We start from the raw sequence: 25,498 nt of genomic DNA, 5'->3' as shown, positions 1-25,498 counted from the left end.
GTGCACTAGGTAGGATGCACATACTCCTTTTAGAAGGCTTTACAAAGTGCACTAGTGTGTGTATTAAGCAGTTTGGGATTTGGCCAATAACGTTCATCTTTCTCTGCTCGCGGGTATGCCGGTACAATATGGCTATTCATTGGATAACAACAGTCTGCGTCATCATTTTCAACCAATCAAATCACACTACGCGATTTTTGAAATTTCCAACAGGCAGGGACGGACATCTACTGTAGCTTCATTTTGGCTGTGTAAACAAAACGGTGCGATTTAATTTAGGTTTTCTCAGTCTGTTTCTGCAATTCTGAGCTACTATGGATTTAGACTCGATTAAATATGCAGATTTGCAACAGCTGGCCAAAAGCGTTGGTTTGAAAGCCAACGTTAAGGTAAGTCAGTGAATTAGCGTAACGGTTTTTTGTTAGCAACCGGCTAACAGTGTGAATAAATGCTGTTTTTAGTTTTTAAGTAGTTTTGTCTACTGTAGTTTTATATGCATATTGTAATAATTATTAATTAGTAACTAGTTTTTTGTATGTAGTGAATGTATGTATATATACACATATATACTGTATATATACACTCCTGATCAAAATCTTAAGACCAGTTAAAAAATTGCAAGAATTTGCATTTTGCACTATTGGATCTTAAGAAGGTTCCAAGTAGAGCTTCACAATGCTAAAAGAAGAAATGGGTGCAAGAGACAAAAACTTTTAAGCAGCCAATTTATTGAAAACTGCATTTACACTCAAACATGCTTTTTTCAGCTGATCAAAAGTTTAAGACCACAGCCTTTAAAAGCCATAATGTGCGCAGAAATTTGGATTCCATGTCATTTTCTGTCAAGTATTTACACTGTCAAGACCTCCTGATGGCAAAAGCAAAAAAGCTCACTGACTTTGAACGTGGTAGGATTGTTGAGCTGCATAAGCAAGGCCTCTCACAACGTACCATCGCTGCTGAGATTGGATGCAGTAAGACAGTCATTTTGCATTTATTAAAAGACCCTGAGGGTTATGGAACAAAAAAGTCAAGTGGTAGACCCAAAAACATTTCACCAGCGCTGAGCCGCAGGATCCGATTGGCTGTCCGTCAAGACACGGGACGATCCTCGACCCAAATTAAGGCCATTACTGGTGCTGACTGCAGCTCAATAACCATCAGACAGCATCTGCGAGGGAAGGGCTTCAGAAACAAAAAACGTCTTCAAAGGCCACGTCTTCTTCAACGCCACAAAATTGCCCGTTTGGACTTTGCAAGGGAGCACCAAACATGGGACATTGAAAGGTGGAAGAAAGTTTTATTCTCTGATGAGAAAAATTTTTACCTTGACGGTCCTGATGGCTTCCAACGTTACTGGCATGACAAGGAGATCCCACCTGAGATGTTTTCTACGCGCGGCACAGTGGGGGGGGCGCCATCATGATTTGGGGTGCTTTTTCCTTCAATGGAACAATGGAGCTTCAGGTTGTGCAGGGGCATCAAACAGCAGCTGGCTTTGTGGAGATGTTGCAGCGGGCATCCCTCATGACCCTCATGAGGGCCCTCGTCTGTGTGGTAATGACTGGGTTTTTCAACAGGACAATGCTGTAGTTCACAATGCCCGCCTGACAAAGGACTTCTTCCAAGAGAATAACGTCACTCTTTTGGACCATCCTGCGTGTTCCCCTGATCTAAATCTGAATGAGAACATTTGGGGATGGATGGCAAGGGAAGTTTACAAAAATGGACATCAGTTCCAGACAGTGGATGCCCTTTGTGAAGCCATCTTCAACACTTGGAGCAACGTTCCCACTAACCTCCTGAAAACACTTGCATCAAGCATGCCTAAACGATTGTTTGAAGTGATCAACAAGAATGGTGGAGCTACTCATTACTGAGTCCTTATTTTGACACTTTGATTTCTGTTTTGAGGGGGTTTTCGTTTTTTTTTTAGCTATGGTCTTAAACTTTTGATCAGCTGATGAACAGCCTATTTCAGTTAAATTGTTGTTTTCAATAAATTGCCTGCTCAAAAGTTTTTGTCTCTTGCGCCCATTTCTTCTTTTAGCATTGTGAAGCTCTACTTAGAACCTTCTTAAGATCCAGTAGTGCAAAATGCAAATTCTTGCAATTTTTTAACTGGTCTTAAGATTTTGATCAGGAGTATATATATATATATGTGTGTGTGTGTGTGTGTGTGTGTGTATATATGTGTATATATATATACACATACATACATACACATATATATTTAAATTATATACAGTGTATCACAAAAGTGAGTACACCCCTCACATTTCTGCAGATATTTAAGTATATCTTTTCATGGGACAACACTGACAAAATGACACTTTGACACAATGAAAAGTAGTCTGTGTGCAGCTTATATAACAGTGTAAATTTATTCTCCCCTCAAAATAACTCAATATACAGCCATTAATGTCTAAACCACCGGCAACAAAAGTGAGTACACCCCTTAGTGAAAGTTCCTGAAGTGTCAATATTTTGTGTGGCCACCATTATTTCCCAGAACTGCCTTAACTCTCCTGGGCATGGAGTTTACCAGAGCTTCACAGGTTGCCACTGGAATGCTTTTCCACTCCTCCATGACGACATCACGGAGCTGGCGGATATTCGAGACTTTGCACTCCTCCACCTTCCGCTTGAGGATGCCCCAAAGATGTTCTATTGGGTTTAGGTCTGGAGACATGCTTGGCCAGTCCATCACCTTTACCCTCAGCCTCTTCAATAAAGCAGTGGTCATCTTAGAGGTGTGTTTGGGGTCATTATCATGCTGGAACACTGCCCTGCGACCTAGTTTCCGGAGGGAGGGGATCATGCTCTGCTTCAGTATTTCACAGTACATATTGGAGTTCATGTGTCCCTCAATGAAATGTAACTCCCCAACACCTGCTGCACTCATGCAGCCCCAGACCATGGCATTCCCACCACCATGCTTGACTGTAGGCATGACACACTTATCTTTGTACTCCTCACCTGATTGCCGCCACACATGCTTGAGACCATCTGAACCAAACAAATTCATCTTGGTCTCATCAGACCATAGGACATGGTTCCAGTAATCCATGTCCTTTGTTGACATGTCTTCAGCAAACTGTTTGCAGGCTTTCTTGTGTAGAGACTTCAGAAGAGGCTTCCTTCTGGGGTGACAGCCATGCAGACCAATTTGATGCAGTGTGTGGCGTATGGTCTGAGCACTGACAGGCTGACCCCCCACCTTTTCAATCTCTGCAGCAATGCTGACGGCACTCCTGCGCCTATCTTTCAAAGACAGCAGTTGGATGTGACGCTGAGCACGTGCACTCAGCTTCTTTGGACAACCAACGCGAGGTCTGTTCTGAGTGGACCCTGCTCTTTTAAAACGCTGGATGATCTTGGCCACTGTGCTGCAGCTCAGTTTCAGGGTGTTGGCAATCTTCTTGTAGCCTTGGCCATCTTCATGTAGCGCAACAATTCGTCTTTTAAGATCCTCAGAGAGTTCTTTGCCATGAGGTGCCATGTTGGAACTTTCAGTGACCAGTATGAGAGAGTGTGAGAGCTGTACTACTAAATTGAACACACCTGCTCCCTATGCACACCTGAGACCTAGTAACACTAACAAATCACATGACATTTTGGAGGGAAAATGACAAGCAGTCCTCAATTTGGACATTTAGGGGTGTAGTCTCTTAGGGGTGTACTCACTTTTGTTGCCGGTGGTTTAGACATTAATGGCTGTATATTGAGTTTTTTTGAGGGAAGAATAAATTTACACTGTTATATAAGCTGCACACAGACTACTTTTCATTGTGTCAAAGTGTCATTTTGTCAGTGTTGTCCCATGAAAAGATATACTTAAATATCTGCAGAAATGTGAGGGGTGTACTCACTTTTGTGATACACTGTATATATACACATACATACATACATACATACATACATACAAACGCATACATAGTGTAGCGTCGCTACTGGGGGCCGGCACAGGCTTTACCCAGGAAGCCTTGCGGCAGTGGTGTCTAAGCTCACCGTAGCCGTGTATCCCGTTGTTGGGAGTGGGGTGGCTGCGGTGAGGGATGGGTAAGTAGTAGGGCTGGGCGATATGGATCAAAAATTATATCTCGATATTTTTTTCTGAATGGCGATATACGATATATATCTCGATATTTTTTTATTCCATAAGGTAATAACAAAAAGACACTTCTGAGACAAAGCTACATGTTCCAATTTTTTTACAGGCACTTTTATTAATATTCATGCTGGGGAAGCTTCACACAAGAATTATTTTTGCTTAAAAAAAAAAAAGAGCTATTCTAAGAAAAAAAAAAGTTGTTTTCTAAGGCATCTCCTGTTGTCTAACGTGAATTACAAATATATTGTCTGGCCCTTTAAGAATGTTAAGTGTACTATAGGGCGCAGGGAGCGAGTGTGTAGGGAAGATGTTGGAATGACACGGTTTCCGGCTGAGCTTGTGTGACATTAAAAGTAAAACCCCGTTAAAGTAAACCCCTCGTTAACCCCCCACCCCCCATGTTTGGACTTTATACATTATTTTATGTATATGTCGCCACAACATTAACATTTACATTAATATTTTCTTTTACTGTATAGAACTCAGTTCTGTAATACAGGTATAACTAATCGTTCATGTTACTGTGTAAATATTACAACATTTAATGCATTTTAATCAGCGTTCTTCTTCATGCACTTTATTATTATTTAACAGCTTTATTTGCTGTTTAATTGCTGTTTGCTCCTTGTTTACTGCAGAGTTAGTTCATGCAATTTAATAATGTTTGGTTGTTTACTGGCCGACAACAAGTAATACTATAATAGAAGATAAATAAATAAATGACGTGTCGGACGTCGGGCGATCGTCCAGTATAAACTAACACAACCACGTACAACATCCAGTACAGAAATCCCCATAATGTTTGTTTTTACAGATAGAGCAAATATCTGCACATCACATATACAAACACACGAGTCAGAACAACAGGAGACGCACCGCTACGTTATTATTACTTACTCAACACTTAATGTGAAGTAAATACGTGCATGTCAGCGTGTGCATGCCCTTGTGTTGGTTTTTAAAACGAATAACGACTCGTTTTCTTGTTTTTTAACTTTGGGATTTGAAGTGAAAAACGAATGAAGGTGGAACCTTTTGTCTGGACTTGTTTTCGGCGTTTTCTACAGAATACATTATTCTGCTGCTCATCTGACACTTTGAATTCGAACCATCTCCAAATAATTACAAAATTAGTCATTATTTTTCTTTTTAGTAAACAGCTCCTCTTCGATAGCTTCTGTCACGTCTTTATCCGTCTCCATGCTATCGCTGCCTGCAGGACTTACTGGTGAAGCGGTGGGGAGGGGCGAGTTGTGTTCAGTGAGGGAGAGGGGCGGGGCAGTGAGGGAGAGGGGCGGGGCAGGTGAGGGAGAGGGGCGGGGCAGGTGAGGGAGAGGGGCGGGGCAGTGAGGGAGAGAGGCGGGGCAGTGAGGGAGAGGGGCGGGGCAGGTGAACATGTGCAGAGACAAACTGGGAGAAGAGAAAGACGAACTGTCGGATCTAACTGGAACGCAACATTTATATCGATATATGCGATATTGTCTTATCTTATATCGCGTATGAAAATATATCGATATTTTTAAAATATCGATATATCGCCCAGCCCTAGTAAGTAGCTTATATGTTTGTCTGTTGTATGAATGTATGTATGGGTGTCTGTTCCTAAACCACTGAATGAACTGCCAAAGGCAGCTCACTCGCAGCCCTGACGCTATCCTTTCTGCTCGCCGGCGCCACAATATATAAATATACATCAATTATGAGTCCACACTTCCTTAACAACTGATCTACCATTGTCCACTATACAATAACACTTCACCATTGTGTTAGCCAGAGAGTCTGACGTGTTTTTACTTGTGAACCGTTAACTGTAGAGGACAAGAAACTTGTTTTGCTTTAATCACAACACGTGTTTCATTGATTTCCACAAAATAGAATAGAAGGTACCACATGATACTTTCCTGTGTGTAGCTTTGTAAGAGCTATTAAAACTGCATTTCGTTCTAATCATGTACATGGTTTTTAATGACAATAAAGCTGTATATAAATATTTATTCTGTGCAACAAACACTGATTAATCTTATGATTTGAATGAAGAATGTAAATTACATGTGTTTGCTCTATTTATTTTTAGGCTGATACGTTGCTGAGAGCACTAAAGCAGCATTTTGAACAGGAAGGCTCTGAGAATGTAAGTAACCCTTATCTGCATGACATGCTTCTTATATAGGGTGGGAAGGATTGCTTCATATTTCTGCACAATGATCAGGGATTTTGCCTTGTAAATTGGACATGCTGTACACTGATGGTCTGTAACGCGTTACTTAGTAACGCGTTACTCAAATCTGACCACATTTTTCAGTAACGAGTAATCTAATGCGTTACTATTTCCAATCCAGTAATCAGATTAAAGTTACATATCCGAGTTACTGTGCGTTACTATTTTTGTCATTTTCCTTAGTGAAAAGATATTTTTGCTTTCTTCTTGGCAGGGGCGGAGCCAGGGGATGGCCAGTGGTTGCCATGGCCACCATAAAGTAATCTTCGGCCACCTCTCTGGCGGGGGGCCAGAGGGGTGGCCGAAGATTACTTTATGGTGGCCATGGCAACCACTGGCCAAAAGAATTGCCGGTGTTCTGTCGATTTGTCCTACCCTATCGAAACTTCCTACCGTAGCGCAGATTTATAGATCTATCTGTCGATTTGTCCTACCCTATCGAAACTTCCTACCGTAGCGCAGATTTATAGATCTATCTGTCGATTTGTCCTACCCTATCGAAATGTATTCCTGTAGTAAATATTTAAGTTTTATCGATCTATTCTTATTAAAATTATGTCTATCATATTATAAATTATAGGTATCTTATTATAACTAGTGGTAGCACATCTCGATAGGTATGTATCTTATTATAAACAATAGGTAGGACATCTCGATAGCTCTATATCTTATTATAAACAATAGGTAGGACATCTCGATAGGTATGTATCTTATTATAAACAATAGGTAGGACATCTCGATAGGTATGTATCTTATTATAAACTATAGGTAGCACATCTCGATAGGTATGTATCTTATTATAAACAATAGGTAGGACATCTCGATAGCTCTATATCTTATTATAAACAATAGGTAGGACATCTCGATAGGTATGTATCTTATTATAAACTATAGGTAGGACATCTCGATAGGTCTATATCTTATTATAAACAATAGGTAGGACATCTCGATAGCTCTATATCTTATTATAAACAATAGGTAGGACATCTCGATAGGTATGTATCTTATTATAAACTATAGGTAGGACATCTCGATAGGTATGTATATTATTATAAACAATAGGTAGGACATCTCGATAGGTATGTATCTTATTATAAACAATAGGTAGGACATCTCGATAGGTATGTATCTTATTATAAACTATAGGTAGGACATCTCGATAGGTATGTATATTATTATAAACTATAGGTAGCACATCTCGATAGGTATGTATATTATTATAAACAATAGGTAGGACATCTCGATAGGTATGTATATTATTATAAACAATAGGTAGGACATCTCGATAGGTATGTATCTTATTATAAACTATAGGTAGGACATCTCGATAGGTATGTATCTTATTATAAACTATAGGTAGCACATCTCGATAGGTATGTATCTTATTATAAACAATAGGTAGGACATCTCGATAGGTATGTATCTTATTATAAACAATAGGTAGGACATCTCGATAGGTATGTATATTATTATAAACAATAGGTAGGACATCTCGATAGGTATGTATATTATTATAAACAATAGACAGCGCATCTCGATAGATCTATGTCTTATTATAAATAGTGTTAGCACATCTCGATGGGCTTATATTTTATTACAAATGATAGGTAGCACACTTGATTTATTGACCTGTCTCTCAGACATTTATCTTAATTTTTAATTTATTTATTAGGATTTTAACATCATGGTTACATTCATGACAGGGCAGGTAGTTACTCATTACACAAGATTTATTAGTTCACACATTTAATATCAAACACAGTCAGAGACAGTTTTGTATCTTCAATTTACCTCACTTGCATGTCTTTGGACTGTGGGAGAAAACTAGAGCACCCGGAAAAAACCCCCCACATACACATGGGGAGAACATGCAAACTCCTCACAGAAAGAATCCACCTGTAAATGGAGCCCAGGACCTTCTTGCTGTGAATCAACAAAGCTACCCACTGAGCCACTATACAGCCCATACATCTCAAATAATTGTGTAATTTTTAAACTAGTTTATTAACAACAACACATCCTGAGTCTCTGGTGGATGTGTCTACATTTTTTACATATGTATTTTGGGTGTGATTTGTTATATTCTGCACATTAAAATGTACCCATCTACTGTCACACTGCACCTGAGTAAAACAGGTAACAATGCTGTACAAATCAGTAAATAATGTTCACAATAACTTTTTAATAATAAAGGTAAAATTAGATAAAATATATCTGTATATCTGTATAATATAGCTGCTCTAAATATCTATCATTTCAATCATGCTCTTGTCAGCTCTGTCTTGCAGCATGGAGCAACTTATGCAGTAATCCTCTGCATTGTCTTAAATCACCACTCAGCCCTGCTGTCATGAAGTTCACTTGGCTTTATAATTCCTATTAATTAATGGAGACAGTGGCAAAATCTGGTTTAGCAAAATTCTAACTAGTTTAAAATGTTCAATAACAATATTACCTCCAGCTATTTATACATGCATATGAACTTGAGTTCATCCTGAAAAACTTATCATGTATAAGCACTCTGTAGTTCTAAAATTACTGACTGTAGTTCATCTGTTTCTCTACATACTTTTTAACCTGCTTTCACCCTGTTCTTCAGTGGTCAGACCCCCCACAGGACCACTACAGAGCAGGTATTATTTGGGTGGTGGATCATTCTCAGCACTGCAGTGACACTGACATGGTGTTAGTGTGTGTTGTGCTGGTATGAATGGATCAGACACAGCAGTGCTGAGTTTTTAAACACCTCACTGCTGGACTGAGATTGGTCCACCAACCAAAAATATCCAGCCTACAGCACCCTGTGGGCAGTGTCCTGTGACCACTGATGAAGGTCTAGAAGATGACCGACTCAAACAGCAGCAATAGATGAGCGATCGTCTCTGACTTTACATCTACAAGGTGGACCAACTAGGTAGGAGTGTCTAATAGAGTGGACAGTGAGTGGACACTGTATTTTAAAACTCCAGCAGCACTGCTGTTTCTGATCCACTCATACCATCACAACACACAATAACACACCACCACCATGGCAGTGTCACTGCAGTGCTGAGAATGATCCACCACCTAAATAATACCTGCTCTGTGGGGGTTCTGACCATTGACGAACAGCATGAAGGGAGCTAACAAAGCATGCAGAGAAACAGATGGACTACAGTCAGTAATTGTAGAACTACAAGCGAGTTCTTTTGGCTATGTAGTGTGTATATGTAGTGTTGGCTATGTAGTGAGTATTATATGTATATACAGTATATGTATGTATATACAGTATGTATATATATATATATATATATATATATATGTGTATGTGTGTATGATGTATGTACATTTTGATTTTGTAGTAAATAATATTCTAACCCGAAGAACATCTTAATCTCAAATAATTAGAACTAAACTGACAGGGGAGCAGCAAAAAATAGTTGTACATATACAAATAACTGAGTACATAAAAAACGTAATAAATGCTCAACATATTCATTCAGTAATTCACTTTAAACTCAACTTTAACTTCAAACAACCGTTACTGTACATATTGAACTGCTAATAAAGCACAAAACTGAAAAATAACCTAATACATTTTGTGTTGTCATAATGTTAAGGTCGCAGATGGTTATTTAAAAATGATTGGCTTTTCTAGATGTATGAAAAACGCATCTAAAATTACCAAAGGCATGTATAAACGTGGTTAAATACAACGTTAACACAGCATTATTAAGATACACAGTTATTTAACTGTAATCAATCAAGTACAGCTCATTTAAGCACTTTGAATATTTTTATATAGCTTTTTTTTTTAAAGTCACATAATAACATCATTACATACACTTAAACTTTAAACTTTTTAAAGAATTAAAACGAAACCATACGTTACTAACCGCTAGAACAAATAAATTAGGCAAAGGTAGCACAGAATTATAGGCGTTCCCCGCAACGAGTCAAAACCGATGTGCGCATGCTCAGTAGGACAAATCGATGGGTAGGATAAATCGACAGAACACCGGCAAAGCGGTGGTGGGGGGCACCACCGCTTTGCCGGTGTTACGGAGAATTCAGTGCCCCCTGTTTCCCCTTTAACGCGCATGTGCAAAAATCATGACGTTTTTTTCAGTCGCTTCGTTGAGCGTCGGTTTATTTGGAATATGTGTTTATAGCGGTATGTTCTTTTCACATTTCATGTTGTATGTTAGGTAGTTTGTGATTAAATACATACTTTAAAGTATTGAATGAACTACTGTCAGAGGTTTTATTGCTCCACCGCAAGTCAGAGGTTTTCACACTGCTGTCTTCAGCCTTGCTGTCAATCAACTATAATGAACGTGTCAGATTTTTTTGTAAATAAATCCTAATACAGGACATGCTCTTATTCACACACTAGTCTGTTTATTCTCGTTTTGTCGCACAAGATAAAGTTTTGGTGCAGATACAAATAAACTATATGGTACAGGACAATAAGTAGTCTGTTATTATTTAAGGTTACTCATCTCAGCTGCACTACCATTTACTTTCAAGAATAGTTTCATTCATGGTGATCTCTCGTTCATTTAAACTTCACAAACTGCATCCATGTGATTTAAAAATTAACAAACAGTATGTAGAACAAGTTTAACCTATAGATCAGTCCATTACACTAACAACACAGGGGGGAACACATTTACCTGGAGACCTGGAAAAAATGGTTCCCCACATGTATATTACTGTGTGTGTAATTATAAAACACTACAGTGATGCTGGTGATGTATTTAACTGTTGTTATTATGTAGAACAAGTTTAACCTATAGATCAGTCCATTATACTAACAACACAGGGGGGAACAGATTTACCTGGAGACCTGGGGAATATGGTTCCCCACATGTATATCACTGTGTGTGTAATTATCAAACACTACAGTGATGCTGGTGATGTATTTAACTGTTGTCATTATGTAGAACATGTTTAACCTATAGATCAGTCCATTACACTAAAACACAGGGGGGGAACACATTTACCTGGAGACCTGGGGAATATGGTTCCCCACATGTATATCACAGTGTGTGTATTTATAAAACACTACAGTGATGCTGGTGATGTATTTACGTGTTGTTATTATGTAGAACAAGTTTAACCTGTAGATCAGTCCATTACACTAAAACACAGGGGGGAACAGATTTACCTGGAGTCTTGGGGAATATGGTTCCCCACATGTATATTACTGTGTGTGTATTTATAAAACACTACAGTGATGCTGGTGATGTATTTAACTGTTGTCATTATGTAGAACAAGTTTAACCTATAGATCAGTCCATTATACTAACAACACAGGGGGGGACACATTTACCTGGAGTCTTGGGGAATATGGTTCCCCACATGTATATTACTGTGTGATGATTCTTTTTTTTTTTTTTTTATGCAAACTACAGGCACACACACATTTTAAAAACTGTATTAGAAATTAGTGTTAAACTAAATTATGCATATATTACAATTATGCAAATATATAATAAAGAAATCCACCTCAATGCAAATTAAAACTTAAATACATATTTATAGCTTAATAAAAAAATATATTTTTTAAAACGAAATAAAATAAAATCTGGGATGTGCCCTGGGATTGACTAGCATCACATCCATAGTGCACTCCTGCCGTACGTCCAGTTTCCCCAGGAACAGTTCTGGATCCTCCACGGCCATGACCAGGATAAAGCAGTTACTAAACAGAAATGAATGATTAATTTACTATCTACTTTTTAAATAAACTAAAAGAGCAACATAAAATAAAATACAGCAACAAGCAAACTTTTTAGAAATATTGCCCCAGTTAACCTTGGTCTAATCTTCAGTACAGTGTATCACAAAAGTGAGTACACCCCTCACATTTCTGCAGATATTTAAGTATATCTTTTCATGGGACAACACTGACAAAATGACACTTTGACACAATGAAAAGTAGTCTGTGTGCAGCTTATATAACAGTGTCAATTTATTCTTCCCTCAAAATAACTCAATATACAGCCATTAATGTCTAAACCACCGGCAACAAAAGTGAGTACACCCCTTAGTGAAAGTTCCTGAAGTGTCAATATTTTGTGTGGCCACCATTATTTCCCAGAACTGCCTTAACTCTCCTGGGCATGGAGTTTACCAGAGCTTCACAGGTTGCCACTGGAATGCTTTTCCACTCCTTCATGACGACATCACGGAGCTGGCGGATATTCGAGACTTTGCGCTCCTCCACCTTCCGCTTGAGGATGCCCCAAAGATGTTATATTGGGTTTAGGTCTGGAGACATGCTTGGCCAGTCTATCACCTTTACCCTCAGCCTCTTCAATAAAGCAGTGGTCGTCTTAGAGGTGCGTTTGGGGTCATTATCATGCTGGAACACTGCCCTGCGACCCAGTTTCCGGAGGGAGGGGATCATGCTCTGCTTCAGTATTTCACAGTACATATTGGAGTTCATGTGTCCCTCAATGAAATGTAACTCCCCAACACCTGCTGCACTCATGCAGCCCCAGACCATGGCATTCCCACCACCATGCTTGACTGTAGGCATGACACACTTATCTTTGTACTCCTCACCTGATTGCCACCACACATGCTTGAGACCATCTGAACCAAACAAATTAATCTTGGTCTCATCAGACCATAGGACATGGTTCCAGTAATCCATGTCCTTTGTTGACATGTCTTCAGCAAACTGTTTGCGGGCTTTCTTGTGTAGAGACCTCAGAAGAGGCTTTCTTCTGGGGTGACAGCCATGCAGACCAATTTGATGTAGTGTGCGGCGTATGGTCTGAGCACTGACAGGCTGACCCCCCACCTTTTCAATCTCTGCAGCAATGCTGACAGCACTCCTGCGCCTATCTTTCAAAGACAGCAGTTGGATGTGACGCTGAGCACGTGCACTCAGCTTCTTTGGACAACCAACGCGAGGTCTGTTCTGAGTGGACCCTGCTCTTTTAAAATGCTGGATGATCTTGGCCACTGTGCTGCAGCTCAGTTTCAGGGTGTTGGCAATCTTCTTGTAGCCTTGGCCATCTTCATGTAGCGCAACAATTCGTCTTTTAAGATCCTCAGAGAGTTCTTTGCCATGAGGTGCCATGTTGGAACTTTCAGTGACCAGTATGAGAGAGTGTGAGAGCTGTACTACTAAATTGAACACACCTGCTCCCCATGCACACCTGAGACCTAGTAACACTAACGAGTCACATGACATTTTGGAGGGAAAATGACAAGCAGTGCTCAATTTGGACATTTAGGGGTTTAGTCTCTTAGGGGTGTACTCACTTTTGTTGCCGGTGGTTTAGACATTAATGGCTGTATATTGAGTTATTTTGAGGGAAGAATAAATTGACACTGTTATATAAGCTGCACACAGACTACTTTTCATTGTGTCAAAGTGTCATTTTGTCAGTGTTGTCCCATGAAAAGATATACTTAAATATCTGCAGAAATGTGAGGGGTGTACTCACTTTTGTGATACACTGTACATACAATACACTTTCTCTACTGGTGGGTTGCCAACACATGACTGGTGGTACCATCTGTCACATCCATCACAGCCAATCTCAATGATCATACAGTCCTTCAATTGATCAATAAAAAGTCACACAATAGTTTTATGGTTACATTAGACTTCTCAATTACAAGTGTAGCTATAATAGATAGATCACTTTATTAATCCCAGAGGGAAAGTCAAGGACATATATAATAGCATGGTGCAATGAAAAAGCCAATAAAATTAAGGCATTATTTTTATTTCTTTGGTACCCCCAGTCATGTGTTGGCAACCCACCAGTAGAGAAAGTGTATTGTATGTACTGAAGATTAGACCAAGGTTAACTGGGACGTTATTTCTAAAAAGTTTGCTTGTTGCTGTATTTTATTTTATGTTGCTCTTTTAGTTTATTTAAAAAGTAGATAGTAAATTAATCATTCATTTCTGTTTAGTAACTGCTTTATCCTGGTCATGGCCGTGGAGGATCCAGAACTGTTCCTGGGGAAACTGGACGTATGGCAGGAGTGCACTATGGATGTGATGCTAGTCAATCCCAGGGCACATCCCAGATTTTATTTTATTTCGTTTTAAAAAATATATATTTTTATTAAGCTATAAATATGTATTTAAGTTTTAATTTGCATTGAGGTGGATTTCTTTATTATATATTTGCATAATTGTAATATATGCATAATTTAGTTTAACACTAATTTCTAATACAGTTTTTAAAATGTGTGTGTGCCTGTAGTTTGCATTAAAAAAAAAAAAAAAGAATCATCACACAGTAATATACATGTGGGGAACCATATTCCCCAAGACTCCAGGTAAATGTGTCCCCCCCTGTGTTGTTAGTATAATGGACTGATCTATAGGTTAAACTTGTTCTACATAATGACAACAGTTAAATACATCACCAGCATCACTGTAGTGTTTTATAAATACACACACTGTGATATACATGTGGGGAACCATATTCCCCAGGTCTCCAGGTAAATGTGTTCCCCCCCTGTGTTTTAGTGTAATGGACTGATCTACAGGTTAAACATGTTCTACATAATGACAACAGTTAAATACATCACCAGCATCACTGTAGTGTTTGATAATTACACACACAGTGATATACATGTGGGGAACCATATTCCCCAGGTCTCCAGGTAAATCTGTTCCCCCCTGTGTTGTTAGTATAATGGACTGATCTATAGGTTAAACTTGTTCTACATAATAACAACAGTTAAATACATCACCAGCATCACTGTAGTGTTTTATAATTACACACACAGTAATATACATGTGGGGAACCATTTTTTCCAGGTCTCCAGGTAAATGTGTTCCCCCCTGTGTTGTTAGTGTAATGGACTGATCTATAGGTTAAACTTGTTCTACATACTGTTTGTTAATTTTTAAATCACATGGATGCAGTTTGTGAAGTTTAAATGAACGAGAGATCACCATGAATGAAACTATTCTTGAAAGTAAATGGTAGTGCAGCTGAGATGAGTAACCTTAAATAATAACAGACTACTTATTGTCCTGTACCATATAGTTTATTTGTATCTGCACCAAAACTTTATCTTGTGCGACAAAACGAGAATAAACAGACTAGTGTGTGAATAAGAGCATGTCCTGTATTAGGATTTATTTACAAAAAAATCTGACACGTTCATTATAGTTGATTGACAGCAAGGCTGAAGACAGCAGTGTGAAAACCTCTGACTTGCGGTGGAGCAATAAAACCTCTGACAGTAGTTCATTCAATACTTTAAAGTATGTATTTAATCACAAACTACCTAACATACAACATGAAATGTGAAAAGAACATACCGCTATAAACACATATTCCAAATAAACCGACGCTCAACGAAGCGACTGAAAAAAACGTCATGATTTTTGCACATGCGCGTTAAAGGGGAAACAGGGGGAACTGAATTCTCCGTAACACCGGCAATTCTTTTGCGGAAGCATTTCTGCACGCAAAATTTGTTTTCCATGCATTCACACTAGCATGTTCTGGGATTCAATTGAGTCTCATCAGTACACACAAGTTGGCAGCCAAATGATAAAGTATTGCAAAGGAATATCTTTGAAATATTCCGCATTATATAACTAATAAAGTAACTTGTAATCTAACTTAGTTACTTTTAAAATCAAGTAATCCATAAAGTAACTAAGTTACTTTTTAAAGGAGTAATCAGTAATCAGATTACTTTTTCAAGGTAACTATGCCATCACTGATGCTGTAGCCCTGGAGCACAAACATTACCTCTTTTTTCCTTTACCATTAGTAATTTGCAATAATAATGCTGCAACAACAAACAGTTACTAAGCTGTACCACATTCTTAGGGAAACAATGTCACCTCAGATGATGCTCAATGCCCTGAGGAAGCGCCAGCCCAGCCCACACTACCAAGCAATGCACTGGTGACCATGCGGCGTGGAAAAAACAAAAACGGCAAGAGGAAGCTATCTGAAGATAAAGCCTCAGATCTTGATCCCAAACTGCAGGAGAGTGCAGTACAGGTGAGTCTGACAGAAAAAAACTGCTCTGTTTTTATTTGAATACCCTGAGTATTTTTTTGGAAGCTAGTTCTTTATACCTTGTCAGAGAATGTTGTATATATGTAACAAGTTGTTTGTCTGATGTGAGCTGTTGTAACAAAGAAATTTCCTGCAAAAGGATCAATAAAGTATCTATCTAAGTACTGTGTAATCGTAAATGTTGGTTTTCAGGATGATGGCAAGTCAGATGACGTGGAAGGTGAAGAAGGCAGGAGGAGCTCGAAGAGAAGGAAAGTGTCCTTGACCAAGGATACAGAGACTTCAGCTCCACCTGAGAAGCCTAAACAGAACCAGGCAGAGATTAAACAAGGATCAGCTACTAAAGAAGCGGTCACAGAAAAAAGAAACAAAGGTGGGTAGTTGATTGAGAGACCCCCAGTGCACATATGGAACACAGGGCTCAGATGTTACACTTTTGAAGGGAGCACGCATAGAAATGCTCAGCAGCTTCAGTCCCTTCAGTCCATGAATCAATGTCTGTGTAACCAGTAATTACCTGTCCGGTCATGAATGTAACCAAATGGTGTAAAACTAGTCGTTAAAATTATAATTAATAAATTCATTAACAATATTACAGTATGATGATTTGACAATGGACAATGCATATATATTTGTACAGATTCCGCTAAGAAGAGTGTTGGTAAGATCCCACGTCATGAAGGTCTGATGAAGAAGAAAGCAGCACTGAGACCCACAACTCCAAGTAAGTACTTTATTTACACCTGTTTAACATAATTATGTTTGGTTTCTGTGACCCAGTGGTCATTTATGCTCTGCTTGTATACTTCTTTATGACAGGCAGATGTTCCAGGTGTTGAATGTTTTTAATATAGTTTTTTTACCACCTTCTCTAGATTTTAAGAAGCTTCATGAGGCACATTTTAACAAGATGGAGTCCATTGATTCCTACGTGCAGAGAAAAAACAAGCAGATGGAAGTGCTCAGGAACTCTGTTAAAGAACTTAAGGTACATGCTAATAACTAGATCGTTGATCTTACAGGTTCATCAAACAGCTGGTACTCACTCTGTCTCTCATTTCAGGCTCAGACTGAAAACCCATCAAAGCCGGCCGAGACCAAGACCCAAGCTGTAAGTACATTCTTTATACAGACTATTTTTAAAGCAGGTCAATTTGGAAAAAAACCCAAAAACTTGTCTTAGATATATGCCTAGACCTCAACACCACATGCAAGACCATTAAAGTAAGTTCTTGACTTTACTTCTCCACATAATTATAAAACATCTGATATAAATATGGACATTGATACCCAAACACCATGCCATACACATACAATACTATTACCCCTCCTCTTGGATTAAGTATCATTGACCTACTCTGTGTGTTGGCAGAAGCCGTCAGCCAAGCGTCCAGCACTCTTCAGTCCAGGAGTGTCGGAGAGAAAACCAGACAAATGCAGAGTCACCCCTGCCAGCAAGTCTGCACTGAAGTCCGCACCCTTCAAGCCTACTATCCTCTCAACCAACAAAGTCAACGTCAGGTACTACAGCAGGACAGGATCCTCTGGTCTTGGCACCACAGTGTTTTTGTGGTAATATTGGTGTGAATAATGAGCTCATGTGTGTGATGATTCTTTTAGGTTTTCGCAGGGGACTCAGGATAACGAGCACAAACGTTCTCTGTTGAAGACTCCAGCTCGGATGTCCGCTGCGCTTCCTCTCACTCCCACTTCGGGCAGAAAAAGTGATGTGCGCACCAACCCCGTTAACAAAACGCCTGGTACAGGTACATTATGTTTTTAATAGCTTTCATTTGGATTTTGAATGTGCATTTGGGTAGGAATTTGTCATCACTAATGGTGGACTCCAAAACTTAAGCCCACAAGAGCATTTTTTTCTTAACATGCCAATAACGTGCTTTATTGTTGGTTGTATTCATTGATTATTTTTAAAAAATATATCAGTTTATTGGCAGAAGCTTTTCAATGCATTTTTAAGCAGTGTGGACTGTGCCTTTTTTATTTAGAATATGACTTCTTTTTTTGGTAGCTTTGTCAGTTTGTCAGTCTAATGCTGTAGCCTAACTAACTCCTAAAATGCATTTGTATAAGTTTAAACAATATGTGCTTTTTGTTTGTGCACATCACCTACAGGAATCAATCCATTCATCTTTAGTGGTTCTGATACCCCAGGGACCAACAAGAAGAAAATGTTTGATTTGAGGGCGAGTCTCTCTCATCCACTCACTTACAAACCACATAAGGGTAAGTAAGAATCAAATCTATTTTCTGAAGCTGTTATTTAGGTGTATTATTTTTTCTTTTCATTTTCAACTGCTTTATCCTGGTCAGGGTCACAGCGGGCCTGGTTCCACTAGGAAATGCTGGACACAAGGAAGTAATACACTGAACATGGCATTAATCCATCACATGGCTTCAATCACCTCCCCAACCTCAGACATAGCCAATCATGTCTGTGTAGACTCCTGGCCAGCCAACAGCACCACTAGTATTCAAACCCAGATCTGAGCAGTAGTGGGCCAGCATAATAGACCTTTGTGCTACCCAAATGACTTTTATTTGAGATATTAGATATAACCATATTGCTAGAAGCAGGATTTAACTTTGTGTTATTGTTAGCAATCTTTAGCTATTTGTCCAGTGGCTCTTTCTTCCACCTTGCTGCTTATCTTTGTCCAAAAAAGCTTTCTGTCCCGATATCCTTTTAAGTTTACCCAAATCACATCCACAAAGGTTATCTATAACGGACATAAACGTTTAGAATAGCAGTGTTCTGAATGGACCTGCTTTTTATATCACTATTAAACAGTGACATTTAGTGGCACCCAGATGTAATCATCCAACTAATGTTGAAGCTATAGCTGATCTTATTTTACTTCACTGCTTAATTCACTAGGTAAGCTGAAGCCTTTTGGAGCAACGCAGGAAAATGCAGCACCCGAGAAAACGCAAATGGTTCCATCTCATCAGAATAACTATAAACAGCACCAAGTGCAGACAAGGTGAGACACTGATGATGCTGTTATGTCCTAAACTAAATACTGTACATTATCTTGGGAGTATTTGAGCATTTGAAAAACACCAACTTCACTGTAGGTTTGGTATTCCTGGTAAATGTAAATACTGGGACATTACACTGCATGTTAAAATTATTTTCCTTTTTAAAGAGAGGGGCGGCGTGTCAAGCACACAGAGGGAAGAAAACAAAAGAAAGAGCAGATGCTTGGTGCCAGACGTGGACTGGTCATTGCTTGATTAACTCTTTTTTTGTATTTTAATGACTGTAGCTTCTTGCACATTTTATTTTGTTTGTCTGCTGTCTGTGTTATTACTGCTTTTTTTTTTTTTTTTTTTTTGGCCCTGTTTAAAAAAACTTTTTTTTTTTTTTAACCATTATTTTGTAAATACATCAGTCTGTATGAAAATGTTGTTCAGGGGGTAAGAACGATGAAGTTGCATTTATTTGCTATTAAACAAAAGTGTTTTTGTACATCTGTGTTCTTGTGTTTATGATGCCATTTTCAGTCCGTAACAGGTCACCATTACACCTCTGGGTTTCTTTTGTACAGTTCATAAGCAAATTCTTCTGTGTGAGCTTGATCGCTACACAAAGCAATAAAATCAATCTCCAACTGGAACGGTCCGTCTGCTTTATCTCCCAATGTGAAGCCGATGGTGTTCACCTGGAAATCAGAACACAGAGGGTCATATTGTGCTTTTTTTTTTTTAAAAGGAAATTCAAAGCTTTAAAAATGCCATTCCCCCGCCCAAAAACACAGAAATCTTTTATGAGTGAAGCTAGACAACTGAACCGCCTAGCAAAAATCATTGTCTTAGCACTAACTACAACATGGGTAACTCATCAGTCTGAAATGTGCAGACACTATGACCTACTTGGTCTGTTATTTTGATACTACACAGTGTTCCCTAATATTAAAAACAGCAAAACATGATGAAACATCTTGTGTTTCTTTATCAAGGTAGAAATAAAATTGCTGTTATAGTTCCAGACTTTCCTACATTTACATGTACACACTGGGTCATGAGAAGCTTAACAACATTTAGCTTGTTGCTAACAGAAATACCAAAAATACAATATGAATGCTAAGTTAATGTTTTACTGAGGTTATTTATTTAATATTATAATTTTTTTTTTTTAATAAGTCATATGCCAAATGAACCGACTGTTCTCAGTTGTCCATAAATGAAGTAAATCAGCAGCCTATTTTTGGTAAAATTTAAGATCATGAGCATATGAACTTCTGGTTCGCAGACCTGATTTGGTACAGCTTTTTTTTTATTTTATTTTTTACATTAGATGCACTTCCTAATACAACCCTCATTATTTAATTATTATCACATCTGGAATTCAAACCCTAGATGTCAGCAGTAGCATGCCAGCATACTTTACTGCTGCATCACCCAAGCACCTAGGTATCAAAGTAAAGATACTAAGCCTTAGGATCTGCATTTTTCTTTGAACTCTCTTTTTTAAAATCTGTAATATCAGACCTTGTCCAGCCAGAGGGGGTGCTGATCATCTTGAACTCTTCCCCGACTTGACAGGAAAAATTTTGAAAATGGAATCTGCAAGAGAAAAATAAACAGCATTATAAAGAAACCAGTAAATAAATAGAAGTCACATGATGAACAACTTTGAGCAAAATACAACATATTTAAAACATTTAAATCTTATTATTTAGATTATTTTTGCCATTTAAACATTAAAAGGCGTCTCAAAATCCTTTTGGTTTGCGATCTTTTAAAAAAGGGGATAACATTTAACACCTTATGTTGGTGCTGGTTCTGTCAGTATGGACCAACAGCACTACTACTGTATATACTGACTGTTTGCTAAAGTGAATAATCAGAGTGTCTCTTTAATTCAGTATTGTGACGCACCTATACATTTTTATTTCATTTTGATGTTTTACTATTTTCTTATCCTGGTCAGGGTCCCGATGGGTTCAGTTTTCCTTTGGATCACCGGGTGCAACTAACACATCCCAGATAGGATGCCAGTCTATTATGGGACCTCAGCCATACACCGCCTCCCCCAAACATCAATCATGTCTGTATGCAAAAGCCTGCTGGTGATTCAAACCCTGGATCTGATCTGTAGTGGGCTACTGTAAATTACAATACAAATCTATTGTAATGTGCACTTGGGACAGGATATTGGACATCTGATTTAAAGCTGCAAAGTCTGTCACAAGAAACAGCCCATCTTATTGGACGCTGGGGTCAGAACATGGGGCAGTCATGATATGACAAACTTGTAGCAGTTGAGTCTCTTGCTCGGAAACCGAACCCACAGTCCTAACAAATAAGAAACAACTGTCCCCTAAATCTTAAGCATACTTATACATACTTAGTTAAGATTGAATTGAAGTATGCCATTACTGCAGAGTGATACTGTATACATGCCTACGATTACCATTGTATTTTCAAGCAACACAGTAATTATGTCATGAAATTGGTAAGACTGAACATTTTACCTTGACATCCTGCCAGTATGGACCACCTCGTGTGTATAAAAAGTAGCTGTACATGTCGTCTCTCTGGTGCGAAAAGTAAGTTTCTGCTGAGATGTTCACCATCCAAGGCCTGCCATCTCCACGGATACGCAAATACAACGAGTTAAAGCTCGACCAATCGTAGTGCTTCTTCCTTTCGAATGAAGCCTGACAACACAAACTCAATATTACAAACCATGTCCATTTTTATCTGCAATGCTTTACATTAAGTCAAAACATTTCTGGTCTTATACCCACTAACCAGAGGCTGTTTGGAGCGCAGCGTGCAGTACCCGCTGTACCGAGTCTCTCCATCCCTCGGTGGGACTGAACACAGGGTACCGTACATCATACACGTGTTGCTGTTTCTCCCCAGCTTCAGATACGCCCCACTTAGGCCTCCGATCTCCCGGTCTGAGGAAACCACCCACTGATTAAGAGACTCGGGTCCCCGAAACTCCCACAAAACCCGCGTTTGCTCCAGCATGTGCTCTTCCAACGGTCGACCCTCAGGCCCCGTCCATCTCTCCGCAAACTCAGTTTTTAGAAGTCCAAAATGCTTCTTTACTCCTTCTACACCCTTTGAGAAGTCAAAGGTGATCTTCTGCCAGGGCCATCGTGTATCTGGAGCCTGGCCTGGTCTGCGATAGTCTCTCTCAGCAATGCCCCTGCTGCTCAGAACCATTGGCAGAGTGATGCCAGGTTGTAAGAGCCGTTTTTTAAGCATGCTGTATCCTACTTGTGAGGATTTCAGCATCGTTCGTGAAGTCGCCATAGTTTCTAATGTTGTTTGGTACTTTTTATGTTTTCATTTCATTTCTGGAAAGAGAGCAAAACATAATTAGATTAAAGAGTAAATATGCTGTAATTGTGGCATTTATTGAACCAATGAATAATTAATTTATTAGGATTTTAACGTCATGTTTTACGCACTTCGGTTACATTCATGACAGGACAGGTAGGTACTCGTTACAGATTCATCAGTTCAAGTCTTTAAGCTCAAACACAGTCATGGACAATATCGTATCTCCAATTTACCTCACTTGCATGTCTGTGGGAGGAAACCGGAGCACCCGGAGGAAACCCACACAGGCATGGGAGGAACATGCAAACTCCACACAGAAAGAACCCGAACCTCTCTACCTGGAAGAGCCACTCAATTAAAAAAATTTTTGGATCCAAAAGCTTTCAACAGTTCTATGTAATTTGTTTGTTAATGATTATGACTGACAACAGCTAGTCTAGTACCTCTCTGTGCCCATAGAATTACAGCTAGTTTAACTTCACAACTTATACTGTAATAAGAAAGCACATGGTCTCTTTGAAAACTCAGTCAGAAAGGAAACCCAAAATTGTCACCTTATGCTAAAAGGAAATAAGTATACATTGATGGATATAGATAGGGGCAGTGTAGCCTACCGGTTAAGGTACTACACTAGTAATCTGAAGGTTGCCGGTTCAAACCCCACCACTGCCTGGTTGCCACTGTTGGGCCCTTGTGCAAGGCCCTTAACCCTCAATTGCTCAGACTGTATACTGTCACAGTACTGTAAGTCACTTTGGATAAAAGCGTCTGCTAAATGCTGAAAATTTAAATATAAATATAGATGTAATCCATTAGTTCGACATCAGGTTTGTTTGTGTTTTGTTACCAAGACTTGAGGGCGGCACGGTGGCTAAGTGGGTAGCACTGTCATCTCACAGCAAGCAGGTCCTGGATTCGATCCCCAGGTGGGGCGGTCAGGGTCCTTTCTGTGTGGAGTTTGCATGTTCTCCCCGTGTCTGTGTGGGTTTCCTCCCACTGTCCAAAGAGATAGATTGGAGATACTAAATTGTCCATGACTGTGTTTGACATTGAACTTGTGAACTGATTAATCTTGTGTAATGAATTACTATCGTTTCTGTCATGAGTGTAAAACATGATGTTAAAATCCTGATAAACAAACAAACCAAGACTTGATATTGCAATATGTTCCATGTTACCGTGTAAATGTAAAAAATAAATAACATTTTTAAAAATAAATTCAGAGCTTGAGTTGCAATTAATACCCTCTGCAGGAAAATAAGACTTTTAGTCTTGTGTTCTTTACATCAATGTTGTAATAACGTTTAGTGTGTGGTTGTACGGAATACCGTGACTTTACCTTAAAATACAAATGTCACACACTGTGGTTTTTACACTTAAAACAAGAATACAACGAAAATTATCTATGTGTAATACGCTAATTTGATATAAAACAATTATCAAAACGGCATCGTGCGCATTGATAACACATTATAAAAATGTCTAAATATTGTTTATTTGATAGCTACCTGACATTCATCGTCCCTAAGATGCAAACGCAGTACGACACCTAAACGCTGCCAACGGAAACAAGTTATGCAGCAGAACGTTCCTAGTTGGGAAAAAATGAAACTGCCGTAAGTTTATTTATTTATTTATTAGAATTTTAACGCTTTGGTTACATTCATGATAAAAACGGTAGTTACTCGTTACACAAGATTCATCAGTTGACAGGTTTAACGTCAAGTACAGTCATGGACAATTTGGTATATCCAATTCACCTCACTTGCATGTCTTTGGACTGTGGGAGGAAACCGGAGCTAACGGAGGAAACCCACACAGACACGGGGAGAACATGCAAACTCCACACAGAAAGGACCCAGACCGCTCCACCTGGGGATCGAACCCAGGACCTTCTTGCTGTGAGGCCACCCAGTTGTCGAAAGACTAATAATAATAGTCATTCAATAAATGTATTGTCTGTTTTACCACTGCTTTATCCTGGTCATTGTCTTTGTGGGTCTGATTCATTGGGTGAAAGGCAGGAAACACAAGTCATTTTTAATTATTTTAGCCAATGTTCTTTTTTTAGCACACAGATGACTAACTTGTTGGTGTCAAAAGTTCTACATTGTAATTTAACAGAAAATAGCATGGCATATGAATTGCTTGTTAGAAATTATGATGAACTACAGTTGGTGACTTCTCTGTGCCCATTTAAATACAGATAGATTGACTAAACCCATGAAAAGTACAAGTAATGGTTGTCTCTTTGTCAAGGTTCGAATAACAACCCAAACTTCCTAAGGCTAAGAAAAAGGTTCACCAATGCAACCCCATGTATGCTATCAGTTTAAAGGAACTGTCCTTGGCCATGCGAGATTCACAGCATTATCGTTGTTCCAGAAGCTTGTGATCTATGGCAATAGCGGTTTTGCCTATGCTCCGACTTTCTACCCTCCAACCCTGAACAACAGCCAATCATTGTTCATGCTGCCGCCCAGCGCAGTCGGAAAGGCAGAGCTGAGATTCGATATGATGTATTTGAAACCCCAACTCTGGAGCGCTAGCGTACTTTACCACTGCGCCACCTGAGCGGCGACCTTTTTTTTTTTTTTTTTTTTTTTTCGTTTGGCACACATAGAGGGCCACTGGCTCCAAAAAGTGCAAGAGTCTCTTAAGTAGACCACATGTAGTAGAACCCAAAGTAAAGCAGCGTGTGTGCAGTGTTGCCTACGGTGGCCGAGAAGTGCAAAACAAATTTACATTTCAGAAAACAAAATTACAAAAAAACCAAAACAAATTTACAACAAAAGCAAAAACAAATTTACAAGTGCTCAGGTACCCAGTGTTTGTAAA

At 39.0% G+C, this 25,498-nt stretch overlaps 2 protein-coding genes across 4 annotated transcripts; one reads left to right on the top strand and one right to left on the bottom strand.

The window, feature by feature from the left end:
• The first annotated feature begins 314 nt into the window (after positions 1 to 314).
• On the top strand, positions 315 to 19,726 carry nusap1 (nucleolar and spindle associated protein 1). 2 transcript variants are annotated; one of them, XM_062995715.1, is made up of 12 exons: positions 315 to 389; positions 6,189 to 6,245; positions 16,145 to 16,321; positions 16,532 to 16,712; positions 16,980 to 17,063; positions 17,215 to 17,327; positions 17,403 to 17,450; positions 17,712 to 17,860; positions 17,960 to 18,105; positions 18,473 to 18,583; positions 19,236 to 19,341; positions 19,507 to 19,726. In XM_062995715.1, exons 1-12 carry the CDS (start codon positions 315 to 317, stop codon positions 19,592 to 19,594), a joined length of 1,335 nt encoding a protein of 444 aa, XP_062851785.1. In that variant the 3' UTR covers positions 19,595 to 19,726. The 2 variants fall into 2 exon arrangements, with proteins under 2 accessions (XP_062851785.1, XP_062851786.1); XM_062995716.1 differs by lacking the exon at positions 19,507 to 19,726 and adding an exon at positions 18,671 to 18,716 and having other exon boundaries at positions 19,236 to 19,325.
• A 56-nt stretch (positions 19,727 to 19,782) lies between these two features.
• On the bottom strand, positions 19,783 to 24,251 carry LOC134314906 (complex I intermediate-associated protein 30, mitochondrial-like). 2 transcript variants are annotated; one of them, XM_062995717.1, is made up of 5 exons: positions 24,169 to 24,251; positions 22,118 to 22,674; positions 21,838 to 22,023; positions 20,852 to 20,926; positions 19,783 to 20,022 (listed from the first exon to the last, which is right to left on the bottom strand). In XM_062995717.1, exons 2-5 carry the CDS (start codon positions 22,628 to 22,630, stop codon positions 19,882 to 19,884), a joined length of 915 nt encoding a protein of 304 aa, XP_062851787.1. In that variant the 5' UTR covers positions 22,631 to 22,674; positions 24,169 to 24,251; the 3' UTR covers positions 19,783 to 19,881. The 2 variants fall into 2 exon arrangements, with proteins under 2 accessions (XP_062851787.1, XP_062851788.1); XM_062995718.1 differs by lacking the exon at positions 24,169 to 24,251 and adding an exon at positions 23,508 to 23,623.
• Between the last annotated feature and the right edge of the window lie 1,247 nt (positions 24,252 to 25,498).

The sequence above is a fragment of the Trichomycterus rosablanca genome, chromosome 5, assembly GCF_030014385.1.
Source record: "Trichomycterus rosablanca isolate fTriRos1 chromosome 5, fTriRos1.hap1, whole genome shotgun sequence".
Lineage (NCBI taxonomy): Eukaryota > Metazoa > Chordata > Actinopteri > Siluriformes > Trichomycteridae > Trichomycterus > Trichomycterus rosablanca.
This window is presented reverse-complemented; position numbering and strand designations above follow the sequence as displayed.

Bases quoted from the DNA above. Each gene is read 5' to 3' on its own strand.
- nusap1 (XM_062995715.1), top strand. From the start codon at position 315: ATGGATTTAGACTCGATTAAATATGCAGATTTGCAACAGCTGGCCAAA. The intron at 390-6,188 runs GTAAGTCAGTGA...ATTTATTTTTAG, and splicing joins GTTTGAAAGCCAACGTTAAG to GCTGATACGTTGCTGAGAGC. The intron at 6,246-16,144 runs GTAAGTAACCCT...CCACATTCTTAG, and splicing joins AACAGGAAGGCTCTGAGAAT to GGAAACAATGTCACCTCAGA.
- LOC134314906 (XM_062995717.1), bottom strand. From the start codon at position 22,630: ATGGCGACTTCACGAACGATGCTGAAATCCTCACAAGTAGGATACAGC. The intron at 22,024-22,117 runs GTTAGTGGGTAT...TTGTGTTGTCAG, and splicing joins TGCGCTCCAAACAGCCTCTG to GCTTCATTCGAAAGGAAGAA. The intron at 20,023-20,851 runs GTCTGATATTAC...TCTGATTTCCAG, and splicing joins ACCCCCTCTGGCTGGACAAG to GTGAACACCATCGGCTTCAC.